Below are 14,255 nucleotides of genomic sequence, written 5' to 3' on the forward strand. Positions count from 1 at the left end.
GAATTAAATTATTTATTAATAATTTAACTCTAAAGATACGTGAATTCATTTATTAATCAATTGCACTCAGTGTGCTCAAATGTTGCACTAGTTTTCCATGTAGTTTTAGATGTAAGGGTCATTTCACAAACTTGCATAGTCGCAAAAACATATGCATAAAGAAAATGCTGAGGAGGATTCCAAAGAAAGTCGAAACATTCAAAATAAAGAAGATATCAATCCAATATTTGAATATTAGTTGTTCACTAAATAACTGCGCCATTTATCGTTGCTGACACTCATTAGCTTATATTTATCTTTTTGTATTATTTAAAATTCGAGAGTCCTAATATAATTATCGCATAAAGAAAATCATTCAATTTTATTTTACGTTTGTCTTTATGATAGAAATATCATTGGATAATTTTCTTTATGCATATGATTATGCGGCTATGCAAGTTTGTATGGAATGGCCTAGTGAAATCCATAATCACTTGTTGGAAACTGAGCTTGAGGAAAGCCGATGATGTCATTTCCCCTAGTAATTTTGATCGTCTGGCGATTTGCGCGCCTGCGCTCGATTGTCTGCGTTTAAAATTCAAAACTCAACGTAACGCCAAACGGCTCTTCACGTTCTTCGGTGACGAGCGTTTATTCATTAGCTTCGTGTTTTTTAGCACGATTCTCTTTCACTTTTGTGACGAAAAAAACTTGCCTCCGACCGAGCGTGCTCAACATACGTCGAGTAACGGTTGTGTAATTAACGATTGTGTAATTAACGATAGACTAAACGCTTGAAAATTTTCGAAGTAGTGGCGTCGGGCGATGTCACGATGTGAGAAGAGCAACGTGAATGACGTCTGTTCCTTTGCTCCCTGAAATTATGGTACTGAGGATCGCAAATTAGTCAAACTCGAGCGGTTGTAGTCTATTAACGATGGTTTTCAGTAAGAAGGATATGGGCAAGGCATTCTCGCCGTCCAAAGCCAAGAAAGTGGGACTCAAGAGACAATTATCGGCCGGTGGATCAGTCAAGCCGAGCACAAGCAGTTCCACGATAAAAACGGAAGATACTTCTGAAATTTCAATTAAGGTGATCGTACGAGTTCGTCCGCCTAATGAACGCGAGCTACAAGATAACAATAGAACGATTATCGAAGTTGTCGATGACAAAATGTTGATTTTCGACCCGAAGGAACATGAGACGCCCTTCTTCTTCCACAATGTAGCGCAGAAAGGTAGGGACATGCTGAAGAAACAGAACAAGCAACTACAATTTATTTTTGACAGAGTCTTTGATTCGACATCCATCAATACTGATGTATTCGAGGGAAGCACCAAGAGATTGATCAACAGCCTTCTAGATGGCTACAATTGCTCTGTATTTGCCTATGGTGCCACTGGTGCTGGAAAAACTCATACTATGTTGGGTAACAAGGAAGATCCTGGTATTACATATCACACTGTGGCAGAACTCTTCTCTGAGATTGAAAATCAGAGCAAATATCGTGAATTTACCTTGGGTGTGTCTTATCTGGAAATATATAACGAGAATGTACAAGATTTGTTGCACAAATCAGGCCAATTGCACTTGAGGGAAGATGGTAGATGTGGAGTTGTAGTTGCTGGATTAGAACCTATCGCTATTCAAAACGCTGAGGAATTGTTATCATTGTTGGCAGAGGGTAATAAGAATCGCACTCAGCATCCAACGGATGCAAACAAGGAAAGCAGTAGAAGTCATGCAGTTTTCCAGGTATACATTAAGATAATCAATAAGCTAGACAGTCAGGTGCAGCGAGTTAAACTGTCCATGATTGATTTGGCGGGATCCGAAAGAGCTTCAGCTACTGGATGTAAAGGTGTGAGATTTAAGGAAGGCGCTAACATCAATAAATCCTTATTGGCTCTTGGAAATTGTATAAATAATCTAGCAGATGGTATAAAGTATATTCCATATAGGGACTCTAAACTTACGAGGCTATTAAAGGATTCACTTGGTGGTAATTGCCACACTGTTATGATAGCTAATATCGCCCCTGGTAGCATTACTTATGAAGATACACATAATACTTTAAGATATGCGAATCGAGCAAAGAAAATCAAATCGTATGCTAAGAAGAATGTATCTTGTGAAACACATGTTGCTGGTTATATCAAGATAGTGGAGGAACAGAAGAAGGAAATAGATATTTTGAAATCAAAATTGGCAACTTACGAGAATGAAACACCGCAACCAATTGAGAGTAAACCAACTGTTATCATGTTGGATGTGTACAACAAACTGATAAAATTGCACGAAAAGAAGAAGGATTTGATAGAGAAGATATTGAGTTTGGAGAGCGCCGATAAAATTTTAGCTTGTAGGATACTCTATAAAAAAGACGCGGATGAGAGATTACATAATCTAACGGCAGCCAGCGATATCTTGTCACAGGAAGAACGAAATGCTAGCGGAAAGTTGCGCATTAATAAATCTTTACAACATTTTCAGCGGCAGCGAAAGGCCCTTAAAGCGCAAATGCAAGAGACATGGCAGGAATTATGTTTGATTGAAACAGCAATACAAGAGACAAAAGCTAAACTTCTCGATGAGAATCTGCAGAGTAAACTATCTTTGGAAATTTTCAACATCGAGAAATGTTGGATTCCCAGTATGCAACAGCATATGAAAAAACTTAGCAGTGTCCTGCAAAACGAGAGGCAATCGATTAACACTATAACAAAGAGTATGAGTAATACATTACAGAATTATTATAATATGGTGAAAGGTTTCGGTACAATGACCGATAAAATGCAAGGAGAATTTAAGGAATTAATAAAGTTGCTCGAAGGATTTCGAAATATCAAATGGTCTGATACGGACGAGGCAAACAAAGTGGACGATTTCAACATGTTTACGTGTTTGAGTACAAGTGGAATAGATCCATTAAATAATTCAATGCCAGTAATCGCAGAGATGGATGATGAAGAACACAATACGAATATTTTGAACTGTACCTTCGATGCTGCTATAGGTGAGAATAATATCGACAGCAATATTTCTAATTTAAGTAACGGAAGTAATTTAAGCAGCGGAAGTCACGAAAATAAATTCTTGCTGAAAGATGAATCAGTGCAAGCATCTCCACGAACTGATGCAAAGAACATAATCAGGAAACGTGTATTATCTGACAAAAACAGTGAAAACAGCAGTACACCCTTCAAACAAACGAAAAAGCTAGTAATGAATAACAAAGTACAGAGTACTGGTCGAGACAAGGAGAACAAACTGCAGAGGCCTATACAAATGAGTGCAAAAAGTGTCGCCATTCTAAATAAATTAAAGAACAATACTGCTAATTTGTCATCTCTTTCCCAACACAATAATACTGAGGAAAAGACAGACGTGACGTTTAAGGCAATACGTAATAAAGAGAGGCGCGGTCTTATGACAACCCATCCGTATCAAAAACCAATTGTTGGAAAAAAGTAAGTCAGAGAGAATATCTAATATTATCTAAATTTTTTCCGATATCTTTATGAAAATATTAAGCATGTATCATGTGTATATTATTTCTTGTTTATATTATAGACCTACTCCTGCTCCACCATCTACTAGAGTTCCGTGGTAAATATTAGACAATTTGGTACCTGGACGCAAGATTGAAGAGATGGTGATCTTACAAATATTGCGTTAAGTAATAAGACTTTTAAGAAGACTTTTTTATATAGATGCAAGATTTTAAATAGTAGATAATATTGACTACATGCTTAAAGAGTAAAGTCGAGTATTCTAATAAAATGACTTCTTTTAATGTTACCTATATTTTTTTTAGCTTAATTTAGCAGAAAAAAAATATATAGTTGTGCAAGCAATATCTCTCTCTGTCTTTTTCTATAAGTATATGTTTAGGAAATAAAATGATAAATTTTATAATTTATGGACTATATCGTGCATTTATATATATATATATGACTTATTTTTCTTTTATTCAACACAGACGGCACAGATAAAGCAAGATATTGCTCAACAATTGTGATTTACATTTCGTTATTGTTTTCGAAAAGTATATAATTACTGCAAAGCTATATATAATCTGTTGCCAAAGAAAGAAAAAGAGAGAGAGGGTGCATTTTTACTATTAAAATGCTTTGTATACTAAACTTATATTTAAAGATTTACATCACACAAGTAAAAATAAATATAAATTAAATTACTATATATATCTTGACAACAAGTTTTTGCTGTGTGGAGATTATCGACTATCGATTGATGTATTTGTAACAAAAAAATAAATTATTTATGTAAATTTATAAAAATCGCTTATAAAAAACGATAAATATTACTTTATACAAAAAGTTACTATCAATTACTTCTTCTTGAAATCATCATTGAGATTTTCCTAAAAATATCACGTTCAATGTATTATGTATTATATTTTTATTGTTTATTACTCAGCTATTATTCAACTTGGAATACTCACATATTCCTGCAAGGCATGTGACACATGTTTTGGAATCTCTGGAACTCTCAAGTCAATGGTCGACTGTCTGCCACTAATTATCGTCGGTAAGATCGATCTCGAACGTTCAAAAAGCGTGGCAAATGATTGCAATAAAAATGCCAAGAACGCCAATGACGCTAATACGCTGATGGGATCGAAAGCGCTAAAATACACTTTACTATCGACAAACTATCTTTGCAACGAGAGAAGAGGATTTAATATGATTTTTTCAAGAAGAACTTACTGGTAGTAAGCCGGTGCGGATGAGCTGAACCCACCATAATAACTGCGTTGAATAGATTGTTGTTTGCGTATTTTCGGAGAATTCAGATAAGGTAGAAACGATATGCTCTTCAGCTCGGTCTTGTACGTATCCGGTAAATAACACTGGGGCGGATTACTACAAGACGGTGCTTCGGTTACAGTCCTTTCTAATCTTGTTGTCTGCATCTCACATCGAATAATATCGAACGCACTAAGAAGCAATGTAATCTTCAACATTTTATCAGGTGGCTATTTAAACTTTTGTTACTTTTTATATTATGCGTGTTACTATACATGGGACAAGATCCTCAATAAATTAAGAATGATACTATATCGTTATAAAGCGCAAAAAAAAAACAATCGCTAATGTTCGTGATATTGTTAAAATCTGTTTCACATTTCGAAAATATGAAGACTCGATTGTGTTCGACGAATATATAAATATCGAGAAAGAAATAACAACGAGCGTTTCTGGTTGACTCTTTGTACGCTCTAGTTGTTCGCATTCAAATTATAGTAAATTCGAGTATTGTTATGAATAGCGCAATTTCAATCTTGCTTGTTGACTTTAGTCTTGATAGGTAACGAGCGTAAAATTATACACAGCAAATTGATCTTTCAAATAAGACACCGCTTACGGAAATTATGGAGAAATAGATAATGCTAGTTAAAATTAATTTAGCTTTTCGTGATATAGTTCAATTTTACTCAAAATTCAACCTTTATTATCGCACTTGAGGTTTAACAAATTTTTAACAGCTTCCTTGTACTTATTGACCGAGTACTGATCTTCGCCATTGTTTATAAGATCTGAAACGGCAATTTTGTATTCCGTTGCGTGCGGAATGGTCTCGTAATCGTAATCCGTCGGTGGTTCCGGCCATTTGTACAGCGTTACTAAGTGTGTACGACTCGGGCTGGTGTCCCAATCATAATACTCCATGTCTGCCTCTGATTTCTCAGCTTCCCATGATTCTATCCTCTGTAAATAAGATTCCAAGTTAAGCTTAAGACACAATTCAAAAATACTAGTAATAGGAATAGGAAATAATAGATTTCAACCTATCAGAAACCATTTATATCAGAATATATGATGTCCGACGAGTTGAAATTTGTAATTTGTTCCCATTACCTGTTTTTCAATTGTCTCAAACTTTACTCTTGAGTACTTTTACTCGCTAAATTTGTAAATTACATATAATGGAAGTAATTTGATGTACTTATACAGTTCAGCTATTACTTACCCAAGATTCGTGATAAACTGCTGTAAGTAGATACCGTACATATTCTAAGTTTTGCTTTTTGGTTGGACATCTATCAGCTGTAATTGTTATCATATCTGTGTCTGGATTGTACTTGTTTCCCAATAATCGCAGCAGCTTATCTTTGGCATGAGTATCTAAATGAAGGGAAGACATCCTTATTCGTAGACTTACAATCCTAGCAAGTGGATCTCTTATGGTGGGTGAAGAGTAGCAATAATCGGATGTAATGATCTCGACGGGGAAATGTTTCATGCATTTCTCCTCTGTTTCCAAACCGATAGGCCACTCTGTACAGAACTGTTTTAACGCTTCACAATGCCTCCGTATCGCCGGTGGTGTAAGATGTAAGAAATTTGGTATTTTCATTAGTTCGGTATTGGCGTATTTACTGGGTGTTACGCCCTTTTCTTGGTACCCTTGGCGCAACGGAAGAGGTACCGAAGCAGGATGAAAGGTTCGCGCACCTGGCCAGACCGACGGCCAGTCCTGGTCGACAGGCATCTCCTTTGTTCTAGGTGGTGGGATATTTATACGTTCTACTTTTTGCTTCGCCTGCGTGAAATTCTTTTTTCGCGGATAAAGTTCCAGTACTCGAAATTCTGAAAATAGAGACAAGTATACTTATCTTTCGTTTCTAACACGACAAATTGGAATACATAACCAATACCAACGTTCCCGTTCATTTAATTCCGAGGCGCTTGAATACATTGCGAGAAATTTCAGCGTTTTCGGCAAACTTTGTGTAAAGTTCACCTCACATCCACGTTTTAACAACAACATGTTTACGTGCACTTGGAACTGTATTATTTTATAATTTATAGTATGTAAAAACATAAGCATTAATCCCGTACTATAGAACGTAACATAACCTAATTCTAATTCAACATAACCTAAAATTCTAGAAACCAATTGATTCGCAATTGCTGCCAAGCGAAAAGAAAGATTAAAGTACGAGTTGAAGTATAAAAAATTTCTAGGAAATACGGTTTTCTATTGGTTAACGACGTATTCAATACCACAATCGCTTACTGACAAATGTGATTGGCCAAAACCAAAAATAAAAACTAATCATATTTGCTGCAAGAAATCTGTTTTCTGTAATTGAACTAGTGTACATTTTTAGAACTTAAAGTAAGATAGTTATACGTTTAATTATTATGTTATTTGTCGAAAGTGAGAAAGAAAATTCTAGAGCAGTTTAGTGCAGAACAGAAAATAGATCACTTATCAATAATTCAGATTTAAAAAAAAGTAAATATTAATATGGCTCGTAATATGCGAAGAAATACGTAAAAATAAGGCAAACAACAAGCAAATTTACTTTTTTAAATGATTAATTACATTAATAAATTAATCAATATCCTAAATATATTTGCTAATAATTGGAAAGAGAGAGAGAAAGAGAGAGAGAGCAAAGGTGCTGAGTGCAAGGAGTGCAATATCAATAGGTCTATTCGCGTTGCATTAAATTCCCAAATATTTTTGTAATTAAAATGAAATAGATACATATTTTGCCTTGAAAAGAAAGAAAGCGAAAATGTCGAGTGCCAAAAGTGCAAGCAACGCGAACAGATGTATAAGATCATCCATGGTGGAAGAATTACATGGTGTAACTAGATAGCAGATATATTAAATATTTCTGATTGTTTTATGTCTTTGGCTGCGGTCAAAGTCTCACTACAAATGCTTTGAAGCGTTTGGTTAATTAATTAGAAAAAGGAATTTTACAAATTGATGACTAATCAAAAATTGTTTTAAAGCATTTGTAGCATAACGTTGGTCTCTATATAATTTGGGAATTATTTGGAGAAATTTGGGGAAAGCATTTAAACAATTGGGAAATAGTATTTTTCTTGTTATTAACAAATTTTATCATACGTCAAGTTAAAAGATAACGATTTTATTTAATGTGTTTTATGAATAGAATCGATTAGAAATCATTTGGGGAAGACGTCTTTATTATTTTTATTTGGAAAAAGTCACTATTTGATAATTTAATAGATTTACACATTATGAAAACAAAGCCTGAGTATAATGGATGTAATAGATGTAGTATATAATATTTCTTGATATATACATATATTATATGCATGTACACTCGCCAACTAAATTACGGTCCACTTGATGCTACAAATGTTTCGAAGCATTTTTTAATTGGTCAGTTAATAAAATTTTTTCTTCCGATTGATCAATCAAAAGTTTCAAAGCATTTGTTTCATAACGTTAAGTGGACCGCACCCTAAAAGATTGAAACAGATTTTTTTCTATGATTTTCGGAATGCAGTCTACTCACCGATTGATTTTTATCTATGGATCCATAAGTACGAACCAAGCGCTCAGTGAGTATATATAAAATCATTTTGGCTTTACTGGAAAATAACAAAAATAAAGAGTAAATATAAAAATTTTTCTTTTTGAAATGTATTAAAATAATAATAATATTTATAAATTAAAGAAAATAATACATACTAACAAATTTTCTTCTTAATTTTATATTTTTGTTAAAAGTTTACTTCGAATACTCCAATGTTAGACTGCGTTCGTAAACTTCACTCAGATGGTAAATAAATATAGAAAGTCTTAAGCCATACAGAATTGACCAATCACAGTTAAATGTGAAGAAAATTAATCGAATATAATTAAGTTTATGATTAAATTGATTTTTTATTATATACGGAGTGTCTCTTAAGATGGGTTGGGGCCACATTGGGGAATGGATTAAAAGGATCAAAAAATTCTCATATCATTTTGAGATACTCGCTGTAGTTTTTGAATTAGAAAAAGAAACGTCTAAGCCAATATTGCGCCACGCGAATTCGTAGGACGGCCCACACTCGAGCGGCGAAGGGGAAGGAGTGCTTCGTCGCCTGGTACAACGTGACATGGCAGTTATATGTGTTTCGCCGCATCGCGTCTACACCACAGTATTACCATTAGGGACACTCTGTATCGACACCTTTGATTTCCGTGTCACAGTCACGTGAGCATCCGCCATGTTAACGTTTGAAAAATTCAGGACTGAAAGAGGATATAATGCGATAGTCCATTGCTTTGTTCTAAAAAACATAATTAAGGATGCGTGTAAACGTAGTCAATGTAAAAATATTATCCTTTTTCACAAAATTACATTTGATTGTTTAATTAAGTTAACCTAGCAAAAAACTACTTACTTTTTGTAAATTATAAAACTTATCTTACGATATCTTTGGGATAATGAAAAAAAGTGCATTGTGAATTTTTACTATTATTACTGCATTGTTTAATACTGCACATAACATAACTTTTCTTTTTTTTATCCATTTTTTAGAAATAGCGCATTATGACGCAGCTCTTAAATTGTCTTCTTTTGCCACTGGCGGATATCTGCTCATACGGGATCTGTGTAATGTACATTCTTGTCAGTTTGCATTTCATTGGATCCGGCCTAAAACAAAAGCAGCCACACCTACGTGAACACGCATTTTTTTGTTGAGTGTTTCTACTGGTTATACTGTCCAACTAACTACACTATCCAAAAATGTTATTTTAGCTGAAGTTTTCCTTATACAATTCTTATCATTATAAATTATGTTATTTTATTTAATTTTTGTTAGCACGTTAAATACGTTTTAACACAATTATAGGTATGTATATATATATAAAAAAAAATATATATATATATATATGTTATAATATATGTATGGTATAGTATATATGTTAAGCGATGTAATTAATTAAAGCACTACGCAAAGCATATGCTGATAGTCGCGATACCTTTCCGCTTGCTTTATTATACGATGTTTCTATTTAATTACGCTTCGAGACATACTTTGTCAGACCTATCGCGTCGTTTTATGCTATTTTGTCGGAGTTTTATTTTTAATGCAAACTTAAACATCTCATTAACGTACATAAATAATCTTTTCAGTTACAGAAAATTTAAATTTTATTCATCAATGAACATTAAAGATTAATAAAATTTCAGAACGTTTCTAAAGGTTACAATTAAACTTGTTAAACGGCAAAAAATATGTGAAAAAGAATCTCAATCAAATGCGCCATTATACATGAAAAAATAAGGGGCTCCGCATAATAAAAGGAACAGGGAATAAAGAACAGAGAATAAGAATTTCAACTTATCAGAAACTGTATATTCCATAATGCATGATTTTTGATAGTTTAAAATTCTTATTCCTTGTTCTCTGTTTTCTGTTCCTTTTATTGTGTGGAGCTTCTAATATATATGGATTTCCAATGTAGCGACTGTCTACGCGAACTTATACTATAATTTTAAGTGTATTAACATGTCAAAAAATAAAAGGACGATCAGCATACGCTTTGCGTAAGATTCTAATTAATTACATCGCTTAACATATCTATAATTGTGTTAAAACGTTTAACATGCTAAATTTAACATGCTAAATAATATGATTTATAATGATAAAAAATATGTAAGGAAAACTTCAGTGAAAATAAGATTTTTGGTATATAGTGTAGGCGCGATGCGGCGAAACACATAGGATCGCCATGCCAAGCTGTGCCAGGCGATGAAACATTCTTCCCCTTCCCTGCATGTCGCCGCCGCTGCTCGAGTGTGGGCCGTCCTACGAATTTGCGCGGCACGGCTTAATCGCATATTGACTTAGACGTTTTCTTTTCTAATTCGAAAACTACAGCGAGTATCTCAAAATGATATAATTTTTTGTTCCCTTTGATCCATTCTTCGCCTCCAATGTGGCCTCAACCCATCTTAAGAGACACTCTGTATAATTTCTTACTACGCATAATTAGATCCGAGTTAATTGATTAATTGGTTAATTTTTGACGATTTCAGGTTTATTAATATTATATGTTATATTTATTGTACTATACTTACTACACCCGGGCTTTATTCGTTTTTGTAATGTGTAAATCTATTAAATTGCCAAATAGTGACTTTTCTCAAATGAAAATAATAATGAAGACGTATTCTCCAAATGATTTCTAATCGATTCTATTCATAAGGGAAACGTTTATATTGGCCGTAACCGTATGCCGTAAGCCGTAATCTGTAAAAATTGGCCAATCACTTTCAAATATTCTTTTCTTATCGCTGAGAGGGGAATACTTGACTGTGATTAGTCAATCCTTACAGATTACGGTATATGATCAATATAAACGCTCTCTAAAACACATTAAATAAAATCTGCAAATAAAGTCTTAAATCTTAAATAAAGTCTGCAAATGTGATGTGCATGATAAAATTTGTTAATAACAAGAAAAATACTACCCAAATATTACCCAAATATTTAAATGCTTTTTCCAAATTTCCCCAAACGATTCCCAAATTATATAAACATAAATAAATCAGAAATATTCAATTTGTCTGCTATCAGTAATTATGATTAGAGTCCCTAAAACTATCAATCTGGCCATGTCTCCATCCTCTTTTGTGATTGGCGTGCACACACAATGGTAGTATCAGTCGAGAACGTACATACATTCGTATTACCAATTAAGAGCAAACATATATTTCGGACACGCATGCCATTTTCAATCGATTTAAGTCAATCTTAAGATGTCGTAAGTCTTCGAGGATTGTATTAGTATCTTAAACATTATATTTAAGACGATTTTTTAATAAAAACGAACTATGAATACCGTCCCATATTTCACGTTTCACAATTATAGGCCTTGAGGAACAAGAAACAGAGAAACGACAAAGAGCGCTAATTTTAGAGAGAGACGTTTGCAAACTCTGGCTGCGTTCTATTTACATTCACGCTCGTGAAATCATTTCATCCTTGTTGTTTATCAGATATTAAACAAGGACAAACAATGCTTGCGAATGTTGCGAGCGTTAGGGTGCCGTCCCATGTATACGGAATCGGAACGGTGGGACGGATTTCTTAAAAAATTGAGTTCACTACAATTTTATTCCTTAAGAAATTTCTCTACCCATCCCATGTAATTGGAACGGAATGGAAACAGACGGAATGTCGTCTCAATCGCAAGCTAATTTGCTTAATTTAATTGATATTTTGTTAGTTTAATGCGACTAAAGCAATAATATGCATAATTTGTGCAATTATCTTATCTATAACATTACTTTGAATACTCAAAAATACTGAATTATAAGAGTGAGATATATTTTGTTACCAAAATTTCATTGCGTTCTGGCTGCATGGGACGGATAGAGAAAATTTTTACGAAACGGAATAGCATTTTCAGCTAAATGATTGAATCTAAAAATTGAAACGAATATTCAGAAACTTTTTTTGTAAATCTATAATGATGGATGAAGAAGAAGTGTTATTATTAATGTTAAAATTATTGCGAAAGGCAAGAATGTGTCAAGTTGGCGTGCTATTCCGACATTTAAGAGTGTGCGAAAATTTTATTTCGCTTATAACGTTTTATTGCAACAGCGGAAATATACAAGAAAACGAAAATTCTGAACACAGTCAATGTTTACACAAAGAATGAGGCGTTTCCAAGGCGCAAGTGATAATTAAGTTCTTAAAATGCAAACGACCAATCGTGAAAAGTTCTTCAATTACTTTAGAATGACATCGGAATTATTTAAAGAATTCCTTTAATAGTTGGACTATGTATATATAAAACAAGAATATGTTGTATTGAAAAATAAGAATTATTATTAATTTTTTTCTTCGAAGTTGTCAAATTCTTAACCATTAATAATAGCCGGATCGACATAGCCTGCAATCGACATTTCATTGATTCTGTATCGTTTTTATATGTTTCTATTTGTTTCGGCCATGATTTCGGTGGTTCTGATACAGTAGAGAAAGTTCGTTGCGACAGCTAATCTGAAGCTTGCATTTTGAAATCAACGCTTCATATTGGCTGTCACAACAAATTTGCGATCGGCTTGCAACTAATATAGAACCGGCTTTATGGAACGGAATGCTAATGAACTCATTTCTAGTAAGAAATCCGCTTCGTCATTCCGATTCCGTATGCACACACTGTAAAGTCACTAGATTATGAAGTATCGTAATTGATTACAGAAATGTCGCGTAAAAATGGCCGAAGTGCACATAGTACACGATTTGAAGTACACTAGGGTCCATATTGGGTTAATTGGGTGCAGCCTAACACATGTGATGTGTACTTTCGTATTCCTGAAGTGTACTTACACATATCCTACGTACACTTTTATGCACTTCTACGACAAATAAATCTGTATTAAACTAAAGAACACATAAAGTGAGCATTTGTACATATTTTTTTGTTCGTAAATAAACTAATTACAACTAAAAAATATTAATTTACATACTTGACAGCTTCATTTTCCCAAATAAAGCACGTAATACAAATGCATAAATTCGAAATGACTGCGTTTCGCATGAAAATGGATGCGAATTTACGGTACTTTATAGCTCTAGTGATTTAATGCACCGGCAGGAATGATGTTCGGCGCGCGACGTTACTTGTATCGAAACGCACATATACGCACATATATGTTACTGGAATTATTATAAATCCTGAGGAGGCGAGGAGCTTGAAGGGAGAAAGTGATTCTCATGATTAAGAGAGAAAACATAATTGGGCGTGATGTCAGCGATGTCTTTTTCTTATCTTTTCTGATACACATTTGTTACTATAAAAACATATAATAAAATAAATTTTAAAAAATAAGTATATAAAAAAGTATATAAAAAATATACATCATATTTTTTTTTATTTATTTTATTATATGTTCTTATATTTAACTGTAAATTTAATTTTGCGATCTTGCGATACAAAATATTCATTTTATTTGCACACTGCAAATTTATAAATGCATGCAAAGCTATTACAATGAGTCTTAAAATTACACGTAATATTATAATTATGCAGAAATTTTTTTACAGCATTAAATATTTTTGCATAATTACAACATTTTGTGCATAATAAAAGTATTATTGAAAAGTATGAATATTGGCGAGCGAGAGATACCAAGGTATTTCACTCATACTAGTAACAAATGTGTAAGACAATGTGTAAGACAATGTCAGGAAAAGGACACTGCGAGCCGACATCACGTATTTAATTACGCTTTCTCTCTCGTACGCCTTGCGCTAAGGATAGAATATCGGAGCGCCCTATTACTTTCTCCCTTCGCGCTCCTCGCCTCCTCCGCGTTTCCACTATTTCCAATAATTCCAGTAATATGTATGCGTGCGCTTCAATACGAGTGTGTAATGTCTGTCGAACGCCAGAAAACACTATTTCTGCGTGTACATGGAACGGTACTCTTAAATAGAACGCAGGTCTGCGTTCAGATTATCATCTGAGC

At 33.8% G+C, this 14,255-nt stretch overlaps 3 protein-coding genes across 3 annotated transcripts; 1 reads left to right on the forward strand and 2 right to left on the reverse strand.

Moving 5' to 3' along the window:
- Nucleotides 1-916: 916 nt before the first annotated feature.
- Nucleotides 917-3,593, forward strand: LOC108686281 (kinesin-like protein KIF18A). The gene is made up of 2 exons (XM_018191504.1): nt 917-3,450; nt 3,554-3,593. The coding sequence occupies exons 1-2, from the start codon at nt 917-919 to the stop codon at nt 3,591-3,593; spliced, it is 2,574 nt and encodes an 857-aa protein (XP_018046993.1).
- A 713-nt stretch (nt 3,594-4,306) lies between these two features.
- Nucleotides 4,307-5,351, reverse strand: LOC108686284. Its single transcript, XM_018191508.1, has 3 exons — nt 4,711-5,351; nt 4,446-4,629; nt 4,307-4,364 (listed from the first exon to the last, which is right to left on the reverse strand). The coding sequence occupies exons 1-3, from the start codon at nt 4,965-4,967 to the stop codon at nt 4,332-4,334; spliced, it is 474 nt and encodes a 157-aa protein (XP_018046997.1). The 5' UTR covers nt 4,968-5,351; the 3' UTR covers nt 4,307-4,331.
- A 71-nt stretch (nt 5,352-5,422) lies between these two features.
- LOC108686278 (28S ribosomal protein S35, mitochondrial) lies at nt 5,423-6,874 on the reverse strand. Its single transcript, XM_018191501.1, has 3 exons — nt 6,667-6,874; nt 5,975-6,594; nt 5,423-5,712 (listed from the first exon to the last, which is right to left on the reverse strand). The coding sequence occupies exons 1-3, from the start codon at nt 6,833-6,835 to the stop codon at nt 5,446-5,448; spliced, it is 1,056 nt and encodes a 351-aa protein (XP_018046990.1). The 5' UTR covers nt 6,836-6,874; the 3' UTR covers nt 5,423-5,445.
- Nucleotides 6,875-14,255: the final 7,381 nt, after the last annotated feature.

This window comes from Atta colombica, unplaced genomic scaffold, assembly GCF_001594045.1.
Source record: "Atta colombica isolate Treedump-2 unplaced genomic scaffold, Acol1.0 scaffold172, whole genome shotgun sequence".
NCBI classification, from domain to species: Eukaryota; Metazoa; Arthropoda; class Insecta; order Hymenoptera; family Formicidae; genus Atta; species Atta colombica.

What these genes read in the sequence shown, in the direction of transcription:
- LOC108686281 (XM_018191504.1), top strand. Translation starts at nt 917, where the DNA reads ATGGTTTTCAGTAAGAAGGATATGGGCAAGGCATTCTCGCCGTCCAAA. An exon ending in AAACCAATTGTTGGAAAAAA is followed by an intron (nt 3,451 to 3,553) that starts GTAAGTCAGAGA and finishes TTTATATTATAG; the next exon opens with ACCTACTCCTGCTCCACCAT.
- LOC108686284 (XM_018191508.1), bottom strand. Translation starts at nt 4,967, where the DNA reads ATGTTGAAGATTACATTGCTTCTTAGTGCGTTCGATATTATTCGATGT. An exon ending in TCCGCACCGGCTTACTACCA is followed by an intron (nt 4,630 to 4,710) that starts GTAAGTTCTTCT and finishes AGTGTATTTTAG; the next exon opens with CGCTTTCGATCCCATCAGCG. An exon ending in CACATGCCTTGCAGGAATAT is followed by an intron (nt 4,365 to 4,445) that starts GTGAGTATTCCA and finishes TGATATTTTTAG; the next exon opens with GAAAATCTCAATGATGATTT.
- LOC108686278 (XM_018191501.1), bottom strand. Translation starts at nt 6,835, where the DNA reads ATGCTTATGTTTTTACATACTATAAATTATAAAATAATACAGTTCCAA. An exon ending in GGAATTAAATGAACGGGAAC is followed by an intron (nt 6,595 to 6,666) that starts GTTGGTATTGGT and finishes CTCTATTTTCAG; the next exon opens with AATTTCGAGTACTGGAACTT. An exon ending in CAGTTTATCACGAATCTTGG is followed by an intron (nt 5,713 to 5,974) that starts GTAAGTAATAGC and finishes TCTTATTTACAG; the next exon opens with AGGATAGAATCATGGGAAGC.